Genomic DNA, 27,345 nt, shown 5'->3' with positions numbered 1-27,345 from the left:
TGTAAGGAGAGTGATCACTTAAGATAAGCCATCACCAGCAGCAGGGGGGGGAAAGAAGGAAAACATTTCATGGTGACAAGCAAGGTAGGCTATTTCCAGCAGTTAACAAGAATATCTGAGGAACAGTGGGAGGGTGGGGTTGGGGAGAGAAATAACATGGGGAAATAGTTTTACTTTGTGTAATGACTCATCCATTCCCAGTCTCTATTCAAACCTAAGTTAATTGTATCCAGTTTGCAAATTAATTCCAATTCAGTAGTCTCTCGTTGGAGTCTGCCCCTCTGCCATGTATATTGGTCAAACTGGACAGTCTCTACATAAAAGAATAAATGGACACAAATCAGACGTCAAGAATTATAACATTCAAAAACCAGTTGGAGAACACTTCAATCTCTCTGGTCACTTGATTACAGACCTAAGAGTGGCTATCCTTCAACAAAAAAGCTTCAAAAACAGACTCCAACGAGAGACTGCTGAATTGGAATTAATTTGCAAACTGGATACAATTAACTTAGGCTTGAATAGAAACCTCTCCTTACAGTGTGTATGATAAAACCTATTGTTTCATGTTCTCTGTGTGTGTATATCAATCTCCCCTCTGTATTTTCCACCGAATGCATCCGATGAAGTGAGCTGTAGCTCATGAAAGCTTATGCTCTAATAAATTTGTTAGTCTCTAAGGTGCCACAAGTACTCCTTTTCTTATTTTGCTTCAGTCTTCACTAACAACGTTAACAGTGAACAGATACTCGACGCAAACAACAATGGGGAAGTATGACCCAGGAACCTCTTGATGCCAATTGAGAGAAAGCACAGGGGATGCACACAGTTTTACAGGGACCCCCCTGGATTAGATATATAAATAATAATTCACAAAAGGGTGGCAAATAAATGGCTCTTGGTAGAGACCTTAACAACTGATCATCATAATCACTTGTGAAACATATGTATGGATAACATTTAAGACGTTACATCTCTAAACTGAAAATTATGTTTGTAAGGCAGATAAGCAAGTGAGACCTATCTAAGGAACGTTTGTTTCAGGCAGGGGGTAACAGACATTTATTTTCCCATCTGGTGTAGCAGGTATTGTCCACCTCACAATGCATGTCTATTTGCATTCTGAGCCAAAGGCTTATCAGGAGTTTGCAATTTCAATAAAATAGGAAAACTACAGAACCTCCCCCCGGTTGGGGGGGGGGGTGAGGGAGGGAGGCGTGGCAATACTATTTATAAAAAAGGACAATGGATTGTTCCGATATATCTTGGGGTGTAGACACCCAGAATATTTCACCTAGCAGGCAAGCTGACATCATCTTTGTCTCATGAATGGAAGGACCTGGATGTAAAACACTAGGACTTTGGGATGAGCATTGCTCTAAGACACGGAAGCGTCCAGTTATCATTCGAATCTCTATATTTTGTTAAGTAAACTTTACTTGTTTTTCACTACAGAATTATTTAAGTGCTGTGTGTGTAAAACAGAGCAGTGATCCAAGATATAACTGGTAACTTGGGTTGTACTGTTTGTTCCCCTGGGAGTAGCAAATCTGTAAATATTATGAGTGTCCAGTGAATCAGGGGCTTGAAACTCAAAGGAGACACTTGGAGGCTGCCTATTGTAGAGGGGCAGCGGGGTCTCTGTAGGTAGGCCTAGATGAAAATGCTTGTGTTGCCTGTGACTGATGAGTTGGAGAGCTGAACCCCAGCAGGCAGAGACAAAGCTTCCTCATGCTAAGGACAGGTGCCTCACAGCCCTGGGTACCCCTCAGGAAGCGTCATAGAAAGGAACGCAAGCCAAAATAGGGAAAGAGCACGTTTAAAACAATATTTAGATAAATTAGATATATTCAAGTTGGCAGGACTGGATGAAATTCATCCTAGGATACTTAAGGAACTAGTTGAAGCAATCTCAGAACCATTAGCAATTATCTTTGAGAACTCATGGAAGATGGGCGAGATCCCAGAGAACTGGAGAAGAGCAAACATCATACTTACCTATCATCTTTAAAAAGGGGAACAAAGAGGACCCTGGGAATTACTGAGCAGTCAGTATAACTTTGATACCTTGAAAGCTACTGGAACAAATTATTAAACAATCAATTTGTAAGCAACTAGAGCAGGGGTGGGCAAACTATGGCCCATGGGCCGGATCCAGCCAGTCTGGGCTCTGGATTCAGCCCAGAAGGTTGCCACCCCTGTGGTCAATGGGAGCTTCGGGGGTGGTACCCGCAGACAAGGGCAGTGCACAGAGTCCTCTGCTCCCCTCCCCTCACCCTAGGGACCTGGTGCCGGCTGCTTCCAGGAGCGGCGCAGGGCTAGGGCAGACAGGGAAGAGGGAGCTATCCTGGAGCCACTCCGGGTAAGTAGGACCAGGAGGGAGCCCTCACCCTGACCCCCTGCCATGAGCCTTCTCTCACACCCCAACCCCCCTGCCCCGAGTCCCCTCTCGCACTCTGCACTCCCTGCTGAACCCCAGCCCCCTGCCTACCCCTCCTGCACCTCAATCCCCTGCCCTGAGCCCCCAACCCCCTGTATCAAACACACTTTTACCAAGCAGGCCCAACTAATGCCTCCATCATTCAGTGTAGGTACTCCTAACACATCGACTGCACCTGTAGTGTATGCAAATAAATCCCATTGGCTACTGCCAGCTCCAAGGGACCAGAGGAAAGGTGGTGTGGGCAACCTCTCCCCCAACTGCTTTTTGTGATTTAATGATGTTAGATGGAATCCTGTGGGTGAAAGTGGATGGGATGTAAAAGGTGGTGAAGGACTTGTACATTTCAGCAACTCTGGAGTTGGCAGATTAAAGGTATGTGTGTTAACAGGGTGTACTGGGACATTGCTGGAAGAAGGCAGAGTAAGGTGGCATGGGCAACCTTAACTTTGCATTTCCTGGTCTTCTGTAGTTTGAGTTTTGCTCAACAAAACGTTCTGCAAGGGATGACATACCAAGCAATCTTAATTCTGTGTTAATGCATTTTTATGCCATTTAACGATGGCAAGTTTTAGACTTGTATTTTTACATTCCTGGATTCATGTAAGTATTTTTCATATACTTCCTTGCCCTTTAAAATAGCACTGAGTTTGACTTTCAAACTTCCATCAGTAGCATTGTCTTCACTAAGGAATTTTTGCAAACATTTCCCACCATTGCTAACACCAGCTCAGCTACACCACTGGTTACAGCATTGAGAGCTCTACTTTAGACCAGAAGCTGGTCTTTGAAACATTTGGTCACATTAGCTTGAAGCAGTTGTAGTCAACAGGGTGCTTAAAACTACATCATCTTGTCCACACTAGGGCTCCTTCAACATTGCTACCATCAATGGAGCTGACCCCAGTGTTAGCAATGATAAGAAATCTTTGCAAAAATTTCCCTAATGCACATGAGGCTTAAGAATAAGTGCCTCTTCCATATTTCAAAACATCCCCTTTAGAAATAAAGTCTAAAGTATTAGATTGATCTCCCTTCTTAGGTTCTCTGGATGCTCCCCACAACATGAGCCATGACCCAAGCCTCTTCCCACCCCCACAACAAAACTGAATGTATGCTCATTAGCACAAAAATGGTTCAGAAACAAGTTTGCTACTGATGAAAGTTAGGATCATTTGGAACATTTTCTGCACTAGCAAATTATTTTTCAAATTTCAAATTTATTTTACTTTTATATTTTATCCCTTTAAAGAGATTAGTCATGTAAATGACATTAGTTTAAAGGGGTAACACATCAGCTTGAAGTGTGATCAGCCTCAAAAGGCAAGTTAAGTTGTTTCAGGTACTTCATCTATCCAAGTCCTGCCAGTTTGTGTGGTTTTGGGGGGGGGGGGGAAGGAAGACTAGGGTTTTGTTTTGTTTTAAATAAAACAGTATTCTCCTCCCCTCAGTTGTGTATGAAAATGTCACAAAATATGCGGAGACCACAGTGAAACTAACTATGTATGTACGTAGTGTTGACAAACACACGGGGTAAACAATTCGAAGAAGTGAGAAAAAAATTATTTTCTGTGTTCGTAATCTTAGATGTTATTGTAACAATGGTAGATAAAGGATTTCACGCGTAATTATAATTAAATGCTTGTCTATCTTAATGCTAACATTCTGTAGGCAGGCATTATAACTATGTAGCTTTTAAAAAGACACACATGTCCACTTGGAAAAGTGAGGATATACTATACATTTTTTACTCTACCAAAAGAGTGTTAATATCATGCAAAAGATGGACTTACTGTGCCTGGCCTGTTGTAAAGAAGTTTGTGTAGATTTCTGAGTTCATCTGTTTTCTTCTTACTCAAAAAAAACTGTATCCTTTCAATTTCGCAAAGCTTTTGTCCCTTTCCTGAAAGAGTTAAAGCAAGTTATGTTGTGTGTTTCATTCATATTCTTCAAAATGACACATTTGTTTATAACTTCTAGTATCTGTTTTAAATACAGCAAGTGTTTAAAATTGAAATATTTTTGAGGTAGAGGAGTAAAGTTATTTTACTCCTAGACCAAAAACTTCAGACGGCAGATGACTGCCTGTTTACCATGTTTATCATAATTAAATAACTTGCTAGCCACCTTTATTTTATTCCTTTGTTACCTGATGTGAAAGTGTGTAACCTCTATTTGGACACAGAGCATTTATTCCCAGCAGTTCTTGCTTTCAGAAATGGTCGCTATACATCATGTGCCTGCCTGAGATCAGGTAAAAATGTACTCTGACGGTTACACAAACCTCTCCACATTTGTAATTTTAATAGCCACCCTTTCCGTAAAAAGAAATCAACAACCTATTTTAAGATTTACGGTGACTCAGTTATCCTATGAGTCATAATTTAGTCAACTTAAGAAGTTTCACTATTCACTATTAGTTAGAACAATTATAGTTCTGAAATAAGTGGACAAACTTGCCTGGTGCAATTGTAAAAGGTTCCCTTTGTAACGAGGATACCTGCATGGTCAATCTCTCTACTTTTTTCTTCTCTCTCTTCCCTTCAACAATGAGACTCTTTTCTGCAAAAGACAGTTTCCCTTAAGTATAACATTTCACAAATAGTGAGACAAACACTGTAACTGCACTGCTATCATATGGAGAGAAGGGGGAGAATTTCAACATATCTCAAGGTATCAGCTATAGTATCCTAATAAGCAGTAGAAGTACCTAATTAACTCAAGAGACACTGCACAAAATTTTAGTGTAAAATGCTAGTCTGAACTAACAAGAGCCCCAAACAACATCTTATAATTTATGTAACCAAGAGAATTACGGAACTGATTTACAACTAACTGGAGCCACATCTGTTGAAAACTGAGCTGAATTATACATATACAGCTATAATAAAAGTAGGTTTGATATAATCTCTATACAAACGTATTGATGAGATCCTATTTTAATTAAATTGTAGCATTCCAGGATTTAGACTCCCTGTCTCGTACAGTAACGCCTCACTTAACGTCGTCCTGGTTAACATTGTCGATCAATTAGAGAACATGCTCGTTTAAAGTTGCGCAATGCTCCCTTATAACATTGTTTGGCAGCCACCTGCTTTGTCCACTGCAAGAAGAAAGAGCAGCCCATTGGAGCTCGCCGATAGGGGGCTGCTGGCCCACCCTGGTTCCAAGCTCCCAAGTTCTCTGTGCCACAGCCGCCCAGCAGGCCATCAATTGCCTGGCAGTTCAGGCATCCTTCCCCTCACCCCACTGCTGTGTTCTGCTCCTGCTCTCTGCTTTGGAGCTGCTCCCAAGAGCCTCCTGATTGCTGTGAGCGGGATAGGCGGAGAGGAAAAAGAAGGGTGCTAATATCAGGGTGTCCCCCGCCCCTGTACCCCTTCTCCACAGCCACGGTGGGGGGGAGGGGAAGAAACGACAGGGCTCAGGACCAAGGGAGCTTGCTGGCAGCAGCTGCTGCTGTCTCAACTTGCTAATCTACTTAAAAAGGGAAGTGTACTTCGAGTAGGGTCAGCATACTTAAAGGGGCAATGCGCATGTCTCTCTCTCTCACACACACACACACACACACACACAGTGAGAGTCTCTGTCCCTTCCTTCCTTCCTCCCCCCCCCACACACAGTGTCTCCTCGTTCCATTCATGCTGACTTGTAGAGTGTGAGGCTACCTTAACAACAGTGTGTTAACCCTTGAGGGCTCAGCCGAGTGCTAGTTCATCATTTAGCAGTAAGGCATTCCTTGGAAAATATCCCACCCTGACTCCACCACCTCAACCAAGCTTCATAATCATCATTGCTGTGTATAGTATTACATTGTTTAAAACTTATATTGAGAGTGTATATAAGTTTTTTGTCTGGCAAAAAAGTTTCCCTGGAACCTAACCCCCCACCCCCCAATTTACATTAATTCTTATGGGGAAATTGGATTCACTTAACATCATTTCACTTAAAATAGCATTTTTCAGGAACATAACTACAACATTAAGCAAGGAGTTACTGTACATCCTCTTGGGATGTGGGAGCCCTGTAGCACAAGGCCTCATAGAACCAGTGCTGACCTCCCAAGTGTCTCCCCAGAGGTCCACCCATATGGGCACTACTGTTTAACTGTTCAGAGATCACATGATAGTCAAAGCAAGGAATTCATAGTCTTTACAAAGGAACTTATTAACCATATACACTTTGTTCAAAGTACAAGAGTTACAGATTTATGGATAAACAACAAATATCTGAATGCAAATCCCTCCCATCCAGTGTCCCCACCACTCCCAAGTCTTTTGAGTTTTTGGTCAGTGTCCTCTAGGGGATCCCCAGCACCTATCTCCCCCACTTAGAAAGCCTCTCTCTTAAAGCCAACCTGAAACATATTTTACTTTCTCACGTAGTGATTTTCCATTATCCAACCCTTGAGTGGAACTTACACATTCAACCCTGCGTGGGCTGCTGGTTTAACAGTTAGTCTCTCTGCTGGTAGCCTCCATTGTCCTGCCAGGGTAATGCCATTGAATAGTTAATGGCCAGGGATGACCCTCTCATTCAGGGTTAAACTCAGAGGCACATGCTCTGCCTGACACAAAAGAATTGATCCAGTCCCACATGATAGTTACATTATACAGTGAAGCACATAATCAAGTTGACACTCAAAACGAAGGCTGAAATACAACATGGTATTCACAAAATCAGACAGGAGACCCACAGAACCTCTAAACTGTCAGATTTCAAATGCCAGCACAGTCTAACACGTGCTTCAAATGAAATTGTCGATTTTTTTTTTAAATTATGTCTCTGTCATTTCAGTTACTGCTCCTCCTGCTAATTCCCCATGCTAATTTGTGATTTTGCAAAATACTGAAGAAATATTCCCCTTGGAATTATCAGTCCTTGTGGAAGACATCTAAGATGCAAAGAGGATATAAGCTAACTCCTCAGAGACCTCGTGCCTACAGAGCTCTACCTTGTCAGAAAACAAGCAGTGAGGTAAAATGCTCTCCAGTTTGGGATGGAGTGAGGTGCCCTGGTTCTGAAAGATTATCTGAGGCCAGATTTCTAGTCTGACTGTATCAATATTGGCCATCTACAACAGAGTTGAGGAACACACTGCTCTGGACCAGTGTAGAACTATTAGGATTGAGCCTTAGTCAATATCTATCATAGCACAGGTAGTAGTGGTGGATGGACACACAGGAACTTTTTTTTTTGTTCAGGTGAGTTGCTCCTTATAGCTTCCACTGGATTACCAGAATAGAAGCTACTTGAGTAGTAGAGCAACCAGGAATTTCTTATCCCTGGACTGCCCACCACAACAACATCCATTACATGGACACAACGTAAGCATCCATGTGATGTTTGCTTCCATTGCAACAACAGGGTCCACTGAGACTCATGTCGAGATGTGCCACAGGTATTACAAATACAGTTAGTCACATTAAAAAAGGAAATTATTTCCTAAAATTAAGTGCTGAAGCTTAATAAAATAAACCTAGATTTTCATATGTTAGACATTAGGAAATATCTGCACATAGAGCCATGCCCCCCCCTTTCATTCCCAAAGATATTCTAGTTTGTTACATCTCATTCATCCTTGAACACCGATTACTCCAAAGATTATTGCTGAATAGTCTGATACTCTGACGCCTAATTCAGCCCTTATTTTTTAAATCTTCCCTTTCTTTGCATGTATACCTACCTTTTTCTTCTTCTTCCTCCTCCTCCTCATCACTTTCCTCAACTTTGTTTTCAGTTTCAGGTTCTCTCTCATCTGTTTGTTCAGCAGACATTGTATCCTCTTTTGAGGAAGACATGGTGGGTGGTTCTGTGGAACACAAGGGAACTGTCATTGCTATTACAACATCTAAGAAAAATTCTTGAATCTACATAGGTGTGGCAGAACTCTGTTTTTTTAATAATTTTTATGCATAATATTGCAGGTTTTAAGCTTTAGTTTAAACATGTTCAGTTGTAGGAAATTATGGAGAGTCAGACAATTATTTAATGACAGATTCAAAAAGTTAAAGCTTTGTAACCATTACAATACAAACGGTCAGCATTGTGTCAAAATATACATAGTAAATAGCCTTAAATCAAACTCTAGTAGATTTTCAAGCAACATTTTTCTTACTTTGCCTATCTGTAAATTTAAATTATTATTGATGGAAATATTTTTTCATCCCTATATGTTTGTACAGTGCAGCTGACGTTTACTAACGTTTACCAATAAAAATCTCATTTGTCCAAGTCTAAATATATCTACCAGACATCTTTGTTGGATAAAAGTTCTGTCACAATATTACTGTGACTACTTTAGACTGACTATTTGATGCTATAAACACAAATTCAAGTAACCTAAAGAGGAATATGAACAATTTTTCACATCCTCCTAATGCAAGTCTGGTCATTTTTTGTGACTATGCAAATACCCCACTAAAGAACAGTGCATTTTAAAGTAAAAGTTTTCGTAAGAACAGATGGCAATGTTATCAAATCCATCCAGACATGAAGGTCTCATAGTCTGCATCCTGAACTATACAGCCACACTTACTGAAAGCAACAACACTGCATTAACATAGCTTAAAGCTCCTGACAAAATATCAAGAGTTAGAAAATACAAAAGCTTAAAAAACCCACAATCTTCATTATGCCACACTTCAGATAGGGAATCTTCTACTTCTGCTTTTGGTTAAACATGCATATTCATCTAAGTTTATGTTGCCATATAGTAAATACACATTCACATAATGTACGAACAAAAAACAACTTAAAGGAGTACACACTGCTTTTGGAACAAGGATAACTGAGTGAAATTCTAGGTGGCATGTGCTATATACAAAAGATCAGATAAGATGATCTAGTCTGATACTTCTGGCCATAAAATCTATGAAACATCAATCACGAATTAGTGCTTTGAATGAATTTCTTTATTCAAAAAGTCTTGCATGTTAGCATTAATATTTAAAATGGCTCAAATCTGGCTTTGAAATTAAAAATCTCATTTCTATGAATGGGGGTGGGGCAGGAGAAGAGATTCCCTTGAAGACAGAGTAATGCAATGGTTATCAGGGGGACAGAAGAAAATCTGTCTATAAGTTCAGTGATTGTATCTTTGAAAAAGTGATCACAATTTACAAAAAAAACAAACCAAACCAAAACACAGCTGTCCTAGAGCTCCTAAAAGTCACATGATTATTTTTTCCTGTTCCTAATGTTAAGCAAATAGATTAAGAAAAGATCAGCTGTCCCAATAAGATATTTATAATCAACCTCATGTAATGTGTCCTGACAAATGCTTTAGAACAGGGGTTCTCAATCACGGGGAACGGAGAGGTTTCAGGAGATACACGTCAACTCATCTAGATATTTGCCTAGTTTTACAACAAGCCACATAAAAGCGCTAGTGAAGTCAGTACAAACTAAAATGTCATACAATGTCTTATGTATACTGTTCTGTATACTACATCAGCTGTTTTCAAACAGTGGGCGAGTTCATTTTAATGGGGTCACCAGGGCCAGCGGCTGAGGCCCAGGGCAGAAGGCCAAAGCCCCACTAGGTGAGGCTGAAGCCTGAGCTTTTAAAGTGAGGTGAAACTTGGGGTAGGCAAGACAAATCAGACTCCTGAAAGGGTACGGTAGTCTGGAAAGGTTGAGAACCACTGCTACACTGGGATAATGTGGCCTGCGACTTCAAGCAAGGAAGGGAAGGAGGAGGAGGAGAGAAGGGTTTTCACACTATTTGCCAAATGAGATGCCTAAGGAGCACATTCAGAAGTAACTTTTCAATCGTTTGTGGTGTTACTCCAATTCTGAACAGAAAACAAAAACCGAACTTGGCCTTGGACGCGCCCCTCAGGGCATTTTCAGCTGTTAAGTTTGCTCACGCAGCTCAAAAGTAGCAGCAATTCCAAAGACGGAGCCAAACCTCCCCCTCAGCAACACTCAAGTCACTGAAGGTTACCTTGCTTAAGCGACGGGACTCAGCTTGGGACAGCGACCAGCGTCTGGGGGTGGAGAATTAGCAACACGAACCGTCACGGCGGGGTGGCCGCGGCAGCGCGGGCGCTGCACCGCAGGGCTGATGACCCTGGCCACGGGGATGCACCCGCTCTGCAGGGCGGGATGCGGGGGGCTCAGGGCCCCGGGCGCTGCAGGGAAGCGCGGGTCGGCCCCGCGCTGGGGCTGGGGAAAGCAGCGAACGCCGCGCGGGGCGGGGGCGGGGGCGGGGGCCCTGCCAGGACTGGGGCCCCCAGGAAACCCTTCAGGCGGGAAACAACTCGCCGCAGGGAGCAGGGAGCGGAGCCGGGAAACCAGAGACCCTGGCGCGGGGGGTGGCAGCGGGCTCAGGCGGGGGAGGCGGCTGGCGGCTCACTCTGCCCTGGGCCTGGCGCCCGCCGCGCTCGGCTCGGCTCGGCTCGGCTCGGCTCTCCCAGGCTCCCGCGCAGGGAACAGGCCTGGCCGGGCTCGGTCCCTGCAGGGCCGGACAGCCGGAGTGACTCCGCCCCCGCTGGGGATCCGGGGCTCCTACAGGCCTCTCGCCCCGGAACCCCTCCGCCCTGTGATCACAGCGGCCGCAGTCACCCACCTCGGCTCGACGCTGCCCGGCGGGGTCGGGGTCGGGGTCGGGGTCCGGCTCCTCTCGCCCGTGGGGGCGGCGGCTGAAGGCGACAGTTCACAGTTACCGGGATGGGGGTGGGGACAGGCGCGCGCTCCACGTCTCGCGCTCACACTCTCCCCGGGCCGGAATCAACAAGGTTTTCAAAATGGCGGGTTCTCGGAGGAGGGGAAGGAAGCGGGAAGGCAGCAGCCAATCGGCGCCCAGAACCCAAGTCGCGGCTGGAGGCTGCGAAGCGAGGGCAAGGCGCGCGCGCGCTGGGGGTGGGCGGTGTCGGGATGACGGCTGTTCAGAGCGCGCGGGCGCCTGCCTGCTCCTTGCTGGGGACGGGAGCAGGGCAGAGCAGCGTGTGTGATGCTTCTCCCATTAACACCTGGGGGGATTTGTCACTAGCTTAATAGAAGCAAAGAAATTGTGACTGTCTGTGTAGAGCAGGTTTCAGAGGAGCAGCCGTGTTAGTCTGTATCCGCAAAAAGAACAGGAGGACTTGTGGCACCAGGGAGACTAACAAATTTATTTGAGCAAAAGCGTTTGTGAGTTACAGCTCACTTCATCGGATGCATGCAGTGGAAAAGACAGTGCGGAGCAGGGATCTCAAACTCAAATCACCAAGAGGGCTTGCGCTTGCTGCGCCAGTTATGAAAGTAAAAATATTGCTTGAGCCCCAGCACCTCTTTCATTACAAATTACGCACTGATCATAGCCCTTGAAGAGAAAGCAAATCTCAGGAGCTGGCCTTGAGGCAGACTGGCTTACCGGGAATATCACACTTATGGCAGGGGGCTGTGAAGCCTTGAAACCCTGCCCAGATACAGTGGTGGCTGGAGATCTGAGACCTAACTGAGGACTCCTGGAACGGACCATTGAGGGGGGATACAGGTGCAGTTGCTCTGAAATTGTGATGGGGCAGTAGCTGGTGGTGGGAATGGGGACACCACTGTTACAGGATGACATTTTAGCTGGCATTAAATGACAGCAGAGGAAAGCATATGATTGTCACTTTAGACGGACACGTTGCAGTTATGGGGATAGTGAGGCTCAAAGAGGGGAAATGACTTGTCCACCATAAAAGCCTCCATCTTATATTTTTATTTTAATTATCCATATTTTAAATGTGCAATAAAACTGTAACTAATGCAAAGAGTCAATAATAAAAGTAGATCAAACCAGAAAAATAAATATATAATTGTAAAATATGACAAGGTCATAGCAGCTAGACATGGAAGAAACCTGTGAAATAATAAGATTCACCCACCAGCAGGTACAAGAAATGGGATCCCAAGAAAGGATGTATATTAAACTGCTATTTAAATTGCCAAAAGAGGATACAAATTCTGTTCTCAATTATACTTGTGCAATCCCAGATGCTTATTTTCTCATTTAAGAGAAAAAAGTGAATTGTTCACCCATAATACAGTACTTGAAAATTGTGAAATGGTTAATAAAAAAATAACAAGAGTTTTCAATCTGATCTTGTTTGGAGATGTACACCCTGAGTGCTAGGTGAGAAAGCATGATGAAGTAGCAGAAAGAAGAATATTCTGAAGAGTGTTGATAAGAAAACACATCCCTGTTTGAAACTGCTGCGGATTTCAAAGCTGTCAGATTGATTGTCATTGTTTTAGATTGTAGCCTTCATGTCATCGCAGAAGGATTGAATCAGTCTAAGGACTGGGGGGAAACCCATGCTCTCTAGCAATTGGAAAAGGTCCTTTCTGCTGATCAGGTCAAAAGCCTTTGTAAGATCCATAAAGGCCATGTAGAGAGGCCTTGTTCTTGATGCTTTTCTTGCAGTTACCTTAGAGTGAAGAATATGTCAAAAGCTGATGTGCTGGCATGGAAGCCATCCTGACTCTGGATATAGAGTCTTTTGAGAATGACCCATATAAATGACATGCCAATTACACTGAGAGAGATTCCTCTGTAGTTGTGGCAATCACTCTGATCTCCTTTGTTTTTGTATAATGTTATGATGTTGGCATCCTTCATGTCTTGTGATGCCCCTCCATCCCTGCAGCAGGCAAGCAAGATATTGTACAGACAGTTAGTCATAACTCTCCTCCTTGTTTCAGTACTCCAGAGGGGATTCCATATTTTCCTATAGCAAATCCTGGTGCTAGGGAAGTGATTGCCTCTAGAGCCTTCGGATCACATGCAGTGCTACTTTAGAAACAGTGGTTTCATGTGAATAGAGTTAATGATAGTGTTCCACCTGGTGTTGCATGTGTTTGCTTCTCTCGATGATGTCTCCATTAAGAAATTTGAGTCGGGCAGTCTTCTCGGCTGAAAGACCTATTGCTTTCTTGATTTCATCATACATTCCTCTTAGGAAGTTTGTATTTTCTTGCATAAATCAATCCAGTATGATTGAGCATATTGCCTTGCTGTTCATTGCAATGCCCTCTTGGCCACATGTCTCCAGAGAGGGTCATGTTGTGGTGGAGATATGCTGTGCCTTTTGCTTCAGTAAGAATTTCTTCAATTTGCTGCAAACCAGTCTTTCTCTTGTACAGTAGTGTAAGCAGAGTCAGGATGAGCTCCACCCTGACATCTGGTTGTGAGTTGTGGCAAATTGTGGAAAAGAACTTCAGGGGCTGATCTCATTTGCACAGGCACACCCACCCCACCTAGCATGAGCCCATAGCTGCCCAAATGGTCACTTTGGCTGCTGTGGGATCCCCAGTTTCTCTATTATTGGGGCAGGAAGAATAAATTGTTATTATCCTGATTATGTGAATCAAGGACAGTGGAACTGTACTTGGCCTTTTGTTATGATGGAGGGACTCACCATCAACTAAATAGCGCTAGGCAAGGGACATGGGTTCCAAAACTCAGTGAATTGAGAGAGGCTGGGGACAGGTATTACTACCTGGTGGTATAAACCCCCTGGTAAGGGCCTTACATGCTAATTGCATTTTCTCCACTGTGGAATATCAGAGCTAATTTTGATTCCATTAGGAGTCTAGTTACAGGCTGCTGAGCTGAATTTACTTTGGGCCAATGGTGCAGCACTGAGGCTCCCATACTACAAGCTGAAATCACAAAAGAGCTAAACTTACCAAGAGCTGAAATACTGAGTGTTGTGTTAAGTAGTGGGGGAAGCCTGAAGATATATTGCGGAGCAGTTAGTGGGGTGGCTGGCAGAGCAGAGCAGTTGGTAGGACAGCTGGAGCGGCTCATGGGATGGCTGGCAGAGCAGAGTGGCTGGTTTGTGGGATGGCTGGTGGAGCGGAGCCCCATGGAGAGGTGGGGCAATCGGCTTTGGACCCCTTAAGCCCCCCCATCTCTGTTGGATCATATTAAAGAAGTTCTGTATTAAAATCACAAATGAGTTTGATTCCCCATAGTTTAAATTCCAGGGATTACTAATTAAGAGGTCGCTTGGTTTTTGGAATTGTTTCTCTCCCTCTCTGTGTGAAACTTGCCAGCTGCTAATTGTGCTAGTACATTCTAAGACAGAGTCTGTTCTCAAAGCAAGTCACAGAGAGAGACTCAAAGCAATACTCTGTAACAACAGAAACAGCACCCAGAGACTCCCCGCCCTTTTGTTGTATTCATTTTGCTTTGTTAACAATTGTGATTAAAATAGAGATAGAGGATGGATGTGGATGGATGCTTGCTGTGGATAATAACTGAATGATCAGGGAGGTGCCAGCCTAAGAATCCAGTGTCCATCGGCTGAAGAAGGCGTCAAGTGGAAATAACCAGAGGACCCACGGAGGGCAGACTGGAATCCACCCAACAGCCTCAAGGATGGGAGAACCAAAGAACAAGATAACATCTGGCAGCACAGAGCCATCAGGAATGTGCCATCTGCTGATTGATTCACAACAGCATGATGAAGCAATTCCCATAGACTGGCATAGGAAGAAATTCTAGAAAGTAAGAACTTTGGGGTCTGATTCTGCAAACCAACTTTCAGGAGCATCAGATGAGCATCTGAAAAGGCTCTGCTCCCTCCTCATATCCAGGGCACCTGGCCAGTGGCTTCGCATGAGCAATTCTAAGGCTGGTAACTATGATAACAACCTTGCAGAACCTGTGTGTGTGTTTGTGTATGAATGAATGTGTGAATAAATATGAAATTGAATGTAATGTTATAGCTATAACTTACTTACTATGATTCTTTCTGTATTCACAATAAATGTGGCATTTTGCCTTTTCCCCTTTAGTAAGATCCTGCTGGTTTTTATTTTATTGGTATAACATCTCCACCCAGGTTGGGAGGTAAAACTCTGCAGATAAACTTTCAAACTCTGGTGCTGCACTGACCAGGGACAGAGACTTTTGGGTTGTTGGACTTTTGGGACTTTGGGTTGCTGGACTCAACAACCAAAGGGAAAGGATACACCCCAATTTGCTTGGGGTGGGTTTTTTGCTCATGGGTTATGTTATGAATCCTGTTGGTGGTGTTTCCCCAACATAATGCCACATTCTTTCTCTCTGTTATTAAAAGGCTTTTGCTACACTCAGACTCTGTGCTTGTGATAGGGGAAGTATTGCCTCTTGGAGGCGCCCAGCAGGGGTGGTATATATTTGTCCCAGGTCACTGGGTGGGGGCTCGAGCCGGTTTTGCACTGTGTTATTGGAATGGAACCCCTAGATACTGAACCCGGCCTTGTTGCTGCCAACTCTGATGGGCAGAAGGGTTACAGTAGTTTTACCAAAAGCTAAGGTTGCAGCTATATAGATGCTTATTCTGAGTGAATTCCATGCTGCATCAGCATTCAGGGGAGAGACAAATGATAGTAGTGAAGTTCCAAGGGAGATTCTGGAATCCCCGTCACTGGAGGTTTTAAGAATAGGTTGGCTAACTGTCAGGGATGGTCTAGATTTACTTGGTCCTGCCTCAGTACAGGCTGTACTTCATAACCTCTCGAGATCCCTTCTAGCTCTACATTTCTATAAGAAATGAAAGGCAGAAGTACCTCATTATTAAGCCATAGGCCACACAAATGGTAGGGAGAGATGATTGAAACTAATGTAACACTTTCCATTTATTGTAGGATGAGCAGGTTTGGACTTGATCCGAACTACGATGGAGAACTTCTAAGTGAGGTGCTCCAGGAAGTGTGACAATTTAGGCTCTAGTGCTGTAAACACTCATGTAATTATTCAACTCACTTGAGTAGGGCAGTGGGAGTGATCCACCATGTCTTCCCCTCCCGGCTTCTGGTAGTCAGAGGTTTATGGTCGCCGCAAGCATAGGGTTGCATCCCTGACCATCTTGGCTAATAGTCATTGATGGACCTATCCTCCATGAACTTACCTAGCTCTTTTTTGAACCCACTTATACTTGTAGCCTTCACAACATCCCCTGGCAATGAGTTCCACAGGTTGACCGTGTAAAAAAGTACTTCCTCTTTTTTGTATTATACCTGCTGCTAATTAATTTCATCAGGTGGATCTCTAGCTCACGAAAGCTTATGCTCAAATAAATTTGTTAGTCTCTAAGGTGCCACAAGTACTCCTTTTCTTTTTGGTGTGGAGCAGTACATGCAATTTATCCCAGAGGGTGGTACTTCTCTGGAGTTGTTTACCAACACCATTACTTGTGACATGAAATTTAAATGTCACTTAATTGTTATACAGGTTATAACATAACTGTTATGTGTACTACTAACATAACTCTTATAAATACAGTAAATCAATACCATTTATCTTTGTACATAAGAGGTAGATGGGAATGTTGTGAAATGGTCTAGGAAAAATATTTGGCCTTGATTATAAAAACTGCCTGCCTGAAGTTAAGCTCCTAAATCCATATTTAGAAACTAGAATAAATGGCCAGATTTTCAAAATATTAAGTACCCATCAGTTTCTACTCAGAGTTTTATGTATAGAGTGAAAACCTGCTGCAGTGGGCGGAGTGATACTACTTTTTAATAATATACATACAATAAATACCTTTACTCTTTAATCTGATACTGATCCCCTTTGTGTCCTTGTGTGAGTCACTTAATCTCCCCTCCATCAGTTTCCCATCTTTAAAACAGGAATACAAATACTTGCTCATTTACCTCACAGAGGTGTTAAGATAATTAATTAGTTCATGTCTGTTAAGTGCTGAAAAAATTTAAAGCCTCATATAAATGCTAAGTATTATTATTAACATTAGAAGCTTTATACAGCTTTTAAACCTAAATATCATAATTGTTGCCAGAATAAAAATCTAAACATGAAAAAGATAATTGGCTGACTTAATAACACAAATAATTTTCAAAACAGTAGAAAATAGAAAATTATTGAAACACTAGGCAATTACTTTATCTCATGATTAATCAACAATTGCCTAATCTTATAGCACAACTGCTCACTGCAGGCTTATACAGGATAATTTAAACATGCTTTGATTGTCAAGAATAATTGATTTGTGAAGTGTTTCCTCATGAGATTCTCCTGGACACGAACAACATCCTGAGAATGTCCTGTGTTTTTCTCCTACATCTATTGTATATTTGTAGAACAGCAAAATATAGTTGCATTCAAACTGTTCATGTATATTTAGGTATTATCATTTATATGAAATAGGTAGTAAAACATAAACTGATGTAAATAGTTCCAGCTGCAGCTGCTCCTTCTACTGCAAAGGGCAAAACATAGATATGTACTATATTTAAAGCCAAGCACATGCAAAGAGCAAACTAGATCCTAAAGCTGTAAGATACCTCAGATATAGACAATGAATCAAAATTGAAATTGAACTGGACATTTTCTAAGTAGATGCTACAAACCTTTCATTAGATTATATGCTCCATACATTGAAAATGAATGACAGCACTGAATTCTGGCAACCTTAGCTATCTGTGCTTGGGTGGTACCAGAAAGTGGCTATATATAATGTAATTGGCTTTTGTAGGATAAAGTGAAATTCAATCATATACTCTGAAGTTTGGAGATTACTGCATAATATGTATTTCAAAATGTACACAAATTAAAGTAAAAACTCTGAAACTGTGTATTCAGGGAAAGCACATGAAGGTGTTATTCAGCAGGTCTGATATTTACAGCTAAATCTACTGTCAGAGAGCTCTGCACACAGATCTCAGTACAGCTCTCTTAAGAAATGCAGAGCAGTGGAAATTATTCTGAATCCCTCTTTGTTTGCCACAAAGATCTGGGTGATGTGGATATGGCTGAGAAATTGGTTTCTAGATCTGCATGGTTCAAACACGGGATCAAATTCTGTTCTCAGGTGCATTGGTGCAACATCATTGCAAACAATGAGGTTTGGTTAATGCAACTATGATAGGAGCAGAATGCAACCCATGATGAGCTTTCAGCCAATTGCTAGCCCCTTGTCACCTTTGGAATAGTTTTTGTAATGAATAGTGTGTTTGTATGTGAGTCACTTGTGCAAACATTATGTAACTTGTATTTAAGATAAAGAGACACTGTCAATTTACATTTCCCCCTTCAATCAGGGGTATTTGCCCTGATTCTGCAAACCTTTTTTCACAGATACTAGGCCTTTAGATTTTCTTACACAATTATAATAAAAAAAGGTTTTACTAAATCTAACAGCAATAGAAAAGTTTCAGAGTAGCAGCTGTGTTAGTCTGTATTCGCAAAAAGAAAAGGAGTACTTGTGGCACCTTAGAGACTAACAAATTTATTTGAGCATAAGCTTTCGAGAGCTACAGCTCACTTCATCGTATGCATCACTGCATCCGATGAAGTGAGCTGTAGCTCACGAAAGCTTATGCTCAAATAAATTTGTTAGTCTCTAAGATGCCACAAGTACTCCTTTTCTTTTAGCAATAGAAAAGTTTCCATAATTATTATTGCAATCAAACAATTCAGCGCTGAGAATCATTACACCAGCTGTAATTCAAAGTGAAATTAACCAAATTAATTTTCATTGTCCAAAATGAAAGACATACAAGAAGTAAACAGTGTAAGGAGTGACAATCTGGATTTTAAAAAGTCTTTAGCATTTATAATCTAAGGTCTGATTAGTAACAGGGACAATAATAAGTGGTTTGTTGACAATACGTGATTTAAGTTGACGTTCTCCAGAACACAAAAGGCTTTTCTTTTCAGAGTGAGCCTCTTTCTTTCTGCTCCCCCTCAAACATTCAATAGCTGTGGGACTCCTCAGACACTGACCCCTGGCCTGGTTTCTATACTGTACTCATGAAATGTAAAAATGAATTTTCCCTTTGTAAGAAGAGAAGGAGGAGGAGGAGGCGGTGCTTTCAGACACATACTGCATGTATGAATTGCAATGAGGAGACCTTGGGTTGTGTATCCCTTCCCCAGACTTGCTCAGGGCACAACCTTAGTCCAAGCCGGAGAGATGTATGTGGGCAGAGGTGGTCCTGCAGCTGCCCACCCCAGCTCCTGTCAACTGAGATCCTGAACTTGCTGCTAACATCCTCCTCTGGAGAGGAGAAGGGAGGGAGGGAGGGGATGATAGAGGAGAGAAAGAAGTGAACAGAATAGAGGAGTAAGGAAGTGGAGGGAGAAGGAGGGGTATCTGCAAGAGTGAGGTTTTTCTTTTATTACCTGAAGGTGTTGTCAGTTCTCTCGCTGTTGTTACACATCAAGAAACTATTGAAATTGCAAGATAACAGGAGCTGGGTTAAGGAAGAAACAGCCCCAAAGCTTAAAACTTCATGCCATCCCCTAACTGCTGGGATAGAGGAAGAAAGGTAAGAAACTAACTGGGGTTATCCCTATGCAGCTGGGCATTTTGTTCTAATCTAGACCTTTATGCAGGCTTTTCCAGAGCTGCTGTAGTATGACACCCCCCGCTGTCTGTAAAGCTCCCTTTTGCAGCATGTCAGCTTCACACGGCATCGGAAGACATTGCATTCATACTTGTGGCGAAGTGAGTTCGTGTGGCGGAGGGGTGCAGCGGCTTGTTACTGTTACACCACTGGCTTAGTGCTGCAGCTGCGCCCGCAAGCGCCTGCCGCCTGTGGTGTCAGCGTTTCCATTATAGACCATGGCTGCTGCTCAGCACACACAGCGTCAAGCCAGGATTTTCTCATGAATTGGTTGAAGGTAGGTAGGAAGCCAGGGAAATGTCTCTCTTCATTCTCCCCCCCAACAAACAAACAACTTTCCCCAGCCTTGTAAGTAAATAGTTAGTGATTTCCTATTTAAGAAAGAAAGAGCCTGTACCTCCCCCCGCCCCAAGATTTCTCGGTGGTTTGCATTATTAGCAAAATGTGTGCCTTTTCTATGGTCTGCAGCTTGGGGATCTTTGCACAGCTTCCCCCTGCTCTAGGAATTTTGCAAATAAAAGATGGATTTTCGTTATTTCTCTTATGAATGCCTCTACAGGCTCTTTCTTTTTTAAACCAGTATGCTGATTTGGAGATTTCATTCAGGTGGGAATTTTATTTTACATACTTATAACAAAATATTTAAATTTTACATGTAAGTTCAGTTTAAAAATAGCTTTGATTTAAAGTCCAGTTACATTTTGAAACACATATTTAAAAATATAAATGACAGGTATTTTAAATGTGTTTGGGTATACATTCTTCCTTTTCAGTATGCTTTTGTTACTGCATGTGCAGTGCCAAGTTAGGACCTAATCCTGCAAACACTTCCTATCTGGGTGAGCAGCAGACACCACTGTTTTGGTCTGCTTAATGTATCCTCTCTGCACATATGCAGGCAATATATGATTTGAAAGCTTATTAGGCCTATTTTAAGATGACTGTGGAGTTAAGTGGCGCTGCTACCATAGAAACTGGGGTAAACAATGAAACCATCAACATGTTAAAAATGACTATTTTGAAATATTTGCATACATTTCCGTTACTTTAATGACTATATATATTTCAGGACATAAAATTGGATTTCTTGGTGACCCCAAAATATCACAATATAAAGACTAAAAAAAAATTAAATAATAAATGTGTATTGGTATCATTGAATGTATTAGTGCTGGTAACATTGCTAGTCAACATTATCATCATCTAGTTCATCATAACGATCTCTGCCAAGAATTGCATGGGTTACCGCAGTTTTCATTGTCTTGGCATGTACACAGTTCTGTGCAGAGAAGATTGAACTGACTACAGCAACAGTTGATTGTGCAGTGATCCCTACTTGCAGAGGCACAAAAAAGGTCTTGTAGAGGCTCAGAGGCCATTGGGCCTTGAAGAATACAGCAAGTAGCTCATCATCCACATTTTCCCATCCGAGTTGCAATGGTGATCCAATATGTGGCTTACCTATGGCAAGAACATCCAAATCTTTGTTTGCCAAGATACTCTTTTGACATGCTTTTCAAAACTGTCCTCATGCGGTGGGTGTTTGGCCACTATCTTGTCCTTTTTGATAGTTAGATTGAGATGCAAACAATTCAGGTCTCTGTGGGGCTCCTTTTTTTCTCATTCTGGGCATACAGCACTGCTACCAACTTCCTTGCTGGAGAAATTGCAGTTTGTCAGTTACCCTCTCCCAGTTTGGCAAGATCTCTAAAGAGGTAAGTTCCCTTCATTGTGACAACATTAAACACATTTTTTCCCCAGTACCAAATAGGGATGACACAGAGTCAAATGCTGTTAATGAGTGTACAGCAGGAAGTATGTTACAGTAGTCAGGAGTGAGTGCATCACAAATTGCATGCACAGGTATGAAGCAATGCTTGTCAGTTGTGCTGGTAATGGTGCCTGTTTCAGTCCACATGTTATCTAAGTGTTCCATATTTGAAAAATAGTGAACAGCAAGGACCAAACATCTTTCTAAGCTGATCTATTTATAGGGTGACCAGATAGCAAGTGTGAAAAATTGGGATGGGGGTGGGGTGTAATAGGTGCCTGTATAAGACAAAGCCTTGAATATTGGGACTGTCCTTATAAAATCAGGACATCTGGTCACCCTACCTAATTACTATGGTTCCTTTGACACCAAGAGCCCCAAAAGCCATATCGGCACATTCCGCAGGCAGAAGCATCCTTATATCCGCTTTCTTTTGAGTACTGTACAAGTTTTGGGCTTCTTCAACATCTCTACTGGTGATGGACTTTGCTACTTCACCATTAGAAAAGCCTCCAGCAAGAAGGAGTGTTTATGCTGGGAGTGCTCACCTGTTCTCAGATGCATTTTGAACCATATATTCACAGAAGAATTTTACAGCAGACTGCTTATTGGATGTCAAGTTTAGAAACTTTTTCCATGGAGACACAGGGTATCCGCCAATCACCTGGCATTTCTTCTGTCCAACCTTAGATCCTAATCAGTGCTGTCTTTCTTCAGTTTTCACTAACTGAATATCACTAACAGTTGTCATATCTGTCAAAGACTTCAGTTACAGAATTAGCTTTGTGAAATCCTTTAGGACCTGCGTCAAGTCCTCAGCAACCAAATTCAAATGTGTGGAATTTGTTTCCAGCCATCATCATGGCACTTTGGATGTACACTGTGGTTTCTTTGTTACATACTCTTAGCTCATGGATTGTTTCAGCTTGAGCTTCCAGCTGATGCCCTAATTCAGCTTTGTCTGTTCCTCTCATTGTTCCATCAGCATGGAAGAGGGACTAGGCACAGGTCCTGTTGGGCGACTAATAACACTTGTCACTGAAACATCATTTCTGTATCTTGTGAAGGAAAAGTTTATGGAGTGATAGCTGCTCTGATTGTCCTTCCCTTGTTGTGGTGTTTAGATGTTGCTTGTAATTATTAGAATTGGGAGCACTGGCTGTTGGGAGTCTGGAAGGACAGAAAACAGGAAGGAATGGGTAGGAGTTGAGAGGCTGGGAGAAAGCTACAGAGGGTGCAGTGGCAGCTTGTAAAGAGATTTCCACTTTGAAAATAAAGTCCTGTTGAAGCTTGTTAGAACCTTGCCTGGTTGAGACAACATTTTGAAGACGAGGATGGATCTTCTGCCTCTGAACCCACCTGCACCCTTTCTGCAAAGCCCAGGTGAGCCTCCAATTGCTTTTACTATCTGGATCCATGTGTTTGAGACTTATCTGCCTGCAATCAGTGCTACAGAGATTTCTGAAGTAAGAAAGCATGCTCTGCTAATCCACTGCCTTGGAGCTACACTTTTCCCCTTGCAGATGATAAATATGAGACTGCACTACTGCATTAAAGAATTTTTTTGTGCCAAAAGTGAATGTAGTAGCTAATCACTACAGATTTCGCCAGTGTGAGCAGAAACCAGGGGAAACTATAATATAGTATATTGCTTCCCTGAGAAGTCTGATTGTAATTTGTGACTTTGGAAATATGGCAGATGACATGATTAGAGACCAGCTCATTGAGAAAACAACCATGCTTCATGTAAGAGAACGCTTACTTCTAGAACCACAACTTGCACTAGAAAAAGCAATAACCATTGCTACTCAGATTGAGTCAGCTACAGCTCAAGCAAAAATAATGAGCATGGATACAGGAGGCACAGTCCAGGCTGTGACTCCTTTGAAGAAAAGTTCACTACCACTGCAGACACACAATTGCAAGAGGAAAAGTAATGAAAACCACCGAATCAGCAAATTCAAAATACAGTAAAAGTGGGGATCCACAGCGGAAACATACAACACCTTGCAAGCTACACAGGATGTCCAGCAAAAGTAGCTCAGTGCAATCATCGCAAAAAGATTGAACTGGCTATTGCAACATACTTTAGCAAAATGTCCAATCAACAAATGCATGCGTTTACCATACCAGATGTTACTGTGCTGAGCGTGGACAAAATCACTACTGCACATATTCCAGAACTGATAAAGTGCACTGTAAACGTTTCCACCATACCTCAGGCAAACCACACTCTATTCAGCTAATGTTGGACACTGGCTCAGCAGTATCTATACTACCTGATTCCATCTATTTGCATTACTTTAAAGATGTGCCTCTGACTGAACCCAAACTTCACTTGGTATGCTATTTGAAAAACCATATTCCAGTACATGGCTCCCTGCCAGTAATAATTTCTTTTGGTGATTGCTGTGTAACTGCAGAGTTCTACATTGTCCACAAAGGCACTCCTTTCCTTGGCAGAGATTTATTGGCTGCTTTAAATCTCAAGGTATTTAATGGACGAAGTGATCTTCCTCAGCAAAACACTCTTGCGGTACACACACCAGTTTCAGCTGGGACCCAACACCAAGTTCGGCTGTGCTTATGGGTTTTTGCATAAAGTTAAATGTGGAATAATGTGATGCCTGAATGACAGAAGTTACGGTGCTTACCATTTCCAGTTAGGGAAGCTGTTTCAGAGGAACTTAGAAAACTTGTTCAAAAGGACATTATTGAAAAGATCGACTCCTTGGAATGGGTTTCACCTATAGTAGTGACGAAGAAGAAGGGTAAAAAGAAAAGGAGTACTTGTGGCACCTTAGAGACTAACAAATTTATTTGTGCATAAGCTTTCGTGAGCTACAGCTCACGGTGAAGGCATTGGCCTTTGTGTGGACTTAAGGGAGCCAAATAAAGCTATTGTAATTGACAGCCATCCTCTTCCTCATATAGAAGAAGTATTTGCAGAACTCCATGGAGCAAAGGTGTTTTCTCCTCTTGATTTGCAGAGCACATACCACCATGTTATGTTGCATGAAGATAGCAGAGACCTCACAGCATTTATTACACATGAGGGACTATTTAGTTTTAAACATGTTCCATATGGTCTTGCATCTGCCTCAAGTGCCTTTCAAAAAATGATGTAATTGATTCTGAAGAATCAACATGGAGTTCAGTGCTATCTGGATGATAGTATCGTGTTTGGAAATACTTCTGAGGAGCATGACAATAACCTGCAGTCCGTATTAAACTGCATCAGCACAGCAGACCTCCAGCTCAATAGGTCCAAATGCAAATTTAGACAATCTGAACTCTCCTTTCTGGGGCATACAATTTCACAAGCTGGACTAAAACGTGATCCAGATCATATCCTGGCAATTTCAAATGCTCCTCCTCCAACAGATTTGCAAACCTTACATTCCTTCTTGGGTCTTACCTCCTGGTATGCAAAATTCATTCCCAATTATGCTTCTGTCATTGAACCGTTACGAGAATTACTACAGAGAAGTTCAACCTTAGTGTGGACAACAGATGCACAAGCTAGTTTCAAAACAGTGACTTGATTGTACATAGTCCAGTACTTGCACTATTCAGTCCTGCATTGCCCACAATTATAACTACTGATGCTTCTGATTATGGACTTGGGGTTGTTCTCACACAACTGCATGAGGACAACACAGAGAGGACTGTTGCATTTGCTTCAAGGACACTAAGTAATGCTGAGAGAAAATATTCTACAGTTGAAAAAGAAGCACTTGCTTGTGTCTGGGCTACTGAAAAATGGAGAACTTACCTGTGGGGCTGCACGTTCAAGTTGCACACAGACCACAGCCCTTTGACAACGTTGCTCACCACGAAAGGACTGGGAAGACAAGGATACTGTATTGCTCGATGGTCTGCAAGACTACTCGCTTTCAATTATGAACTGGAATATAAGCCTAGAAATCAAAATGTGGTCGCTGATTGCCTTTCTCGCCTGCCTTTACCTTCACCAGATGGTCCACTAGAGGATGAGGATGTAGTGGTTGCACTTATTACAAGCACTCTCACTGCAGCTACAAGAGAACAATTTCAAGCTGCTTGTTCAGCGTGTCCAATTCAACAAAAACTATGGGAATTTCTGACAAAGAGATGGCCCAGTCACCCTAAAAACCAGTTTTGCTGCCTTATTTTAGAGTTCGGGATGAACTTTCTTTGTTTGATGGCTGTGTGCTACGAGGTACACACCATCTCCTTGTGCCAGAAGAATTACAGTCACAACTCATTCACCTGGCACATGATACTCATCAAGGAATTGTCCAAACAATGACTACGGGATCTGTATTGGTGGCCAGAGATGGACTCTCAAACTGAAGCACTCATAAAATCCTGTGTTACTTACCAAATGCATGATAAGACAGCAGTGACATGTACCCCTCCATTACATGACATGTACCCCTCCTCTTCCTGAATCTACAAGGGGAAAAAGTGGTGGTTGACATTATAGGATTCTTTGATACTGCTCCTATTGACTGCCGTTATGCCATCACTTTAATAGACTATTTCAGTAAATGGTCTGAGGTCGCATTTACATCGCAAATCTCTTCTGCTACAGTAATTAAGTTCCTCTCTTCAGTTTTTAGCAGGGAAGGTAACCCCAAAGAACTGGTTTCAGATAATGGGAGTCAATTTAGTTCCCTGGAGTTTGAAACTTTTCTAGCACAGAGGAACATTTTACACAGAAGGTCATCCCTATATTACCCTCAAGCCAATGGGGAAATCGAACAATTTAACAGAAGTTTGAAAGAGAGTTTGCAAATGGCTAAACTGGAAGGGCGATTGTGGATACCCTTCACTACTGATTTCTTGCAAGCATACCAGGCTACACGACATGCTACAACGCAAAGATCACCCACAGAGTTACTGCATGGGAAATAGATGAATACTAAACTGAACATTGCTGGATTGTTAAAGGCGTGACCTGATGCCCCAAACGAGGATGATGTGAGAAAAACAGTTGAACAGAACCAAGCAAAGTCTAAGGCTTTCACAGACAAGTGGCAGGGTGCTATGGAACCAAAGTTTGAGTGTGGTTCCTTCGTTAGAATACGAAAACCTGGAATTTTACGCAAAGGGGACCATAAATTCACAGCTCCTCTTAAAATCATAGAGAAGAAGGGACCTTAAACCTATCGACTTTCTGATGGGCGGGTATGAAATGCTTCTTATCTTGCACTTGCCTATGCACCAAGAGGAGATTATGCCAACACCCAGTCTGCATTGGATGACTTCACCATAGAACCAACACAACAAGACATTGCACTGGAAACGGAATTTGAGAGACAGCCTGTCAGACCCAGACGACCACCTGTCTGGACTAGAGACTGTGTTATGTAGTATCTATAGTGTTTTCAGTGTAATATTTCTGCCAACAGTATAGTGTCTTGTTTCATATTTGTTCTTGTGGTTAGAACAATAATGTTTATTTTAATTGGGAGAGTTTCTTAAGAGAGGAGGGAATGTGGTGTTTAGATGTTGCTTGTAATTATTAGAATTGGGAGCACTGGCTGTTGGGAGTCTGAAAGGACAGGAAACAGGAAGTAGGGGAGGAGTTGAGAGGCTGGGAGAAAGCTATAGAGGGTGCAGCAGCAGCTTGGTAAAGAGGTTTCCACTTTGAAAATAAAGTCCTTTTGAAGCTTGTTAGTACCTTCCCTGGTTGATACAACACTTATCAGACTTAAATTTGGTGGTCTTGGCCATGTCAGCAAATGTTTTTATGCCAGATTTCTTGGCTGGGCTGAAGAAGCTACATGTCCTATCAGAATCAAGTGCACCACTCACA

The 27,345-nt window shown here is 42.3% G+C and overlaps 1 protein-coding gene across 2 annotated transcripts in view; it reads right to left on the bottom strand.

Annotated features, from left to right (window-relative positions):
* DEK (DEK proto-oncogene) overlaps positions 1-11,170 on the bottom strand; it is a 35,216-nt gene extending 24,046 nt beyond the window's left edge. The window contains exons 1-5 of one of the 2 annotated variants that reach the window (XM_038390629.2): positions 11,010-11,149; positions 10,386-10,428; positions 8,124-8,249; positions 4,901-5,002; positions 4,234-4,343 (exon numbers count right to left, since the gene is read on the bottom strand). In XM_038390629.2, the coding sequence (XP_038246557.1) occupies positions 4,234-4,343; positions 4,901-5,002; positions 8,124-8,238 (327 nt within the window). In that variant the 5' untranslated portion in view covers positions 8,239-8,249; positions 10,386-10,428; positions 11,010-11,149. Of the gene's footprint in view, positions 1-4,233; positions 4,344-4,900; positions 5,003-8,123; positions 8,250-10,385; positions 10,429-11,009 lie in introns of both variants that reach the window. The other variant, XM_038390628.2, reaches the window with a different exon arrangement.
* Positions 11,171-27,345: the final 16,175 nt, after the last annotated feature.

The sequence above is a fragment of the Dermochelys coriacea genome, chromosome 2 (genome assembly GCF_009764565.3).
Source record: "Dermochelys coriacea isolate rDerCor1 chromosome 2, rDerCor1.pri.v4, whole genome shotgun sequence".
In the NCBI taxonomy this organism is placed as follows: Eukaryota; Metazoa; Chordata; order Testudines; family Dermochelyidae; genus Dermochelys; species Dermochelys coriacea.
Note: the sequence above shows the minus strand (reverse complement) of the source record. Positions and strands in the feature narration are given on the sequence as shown.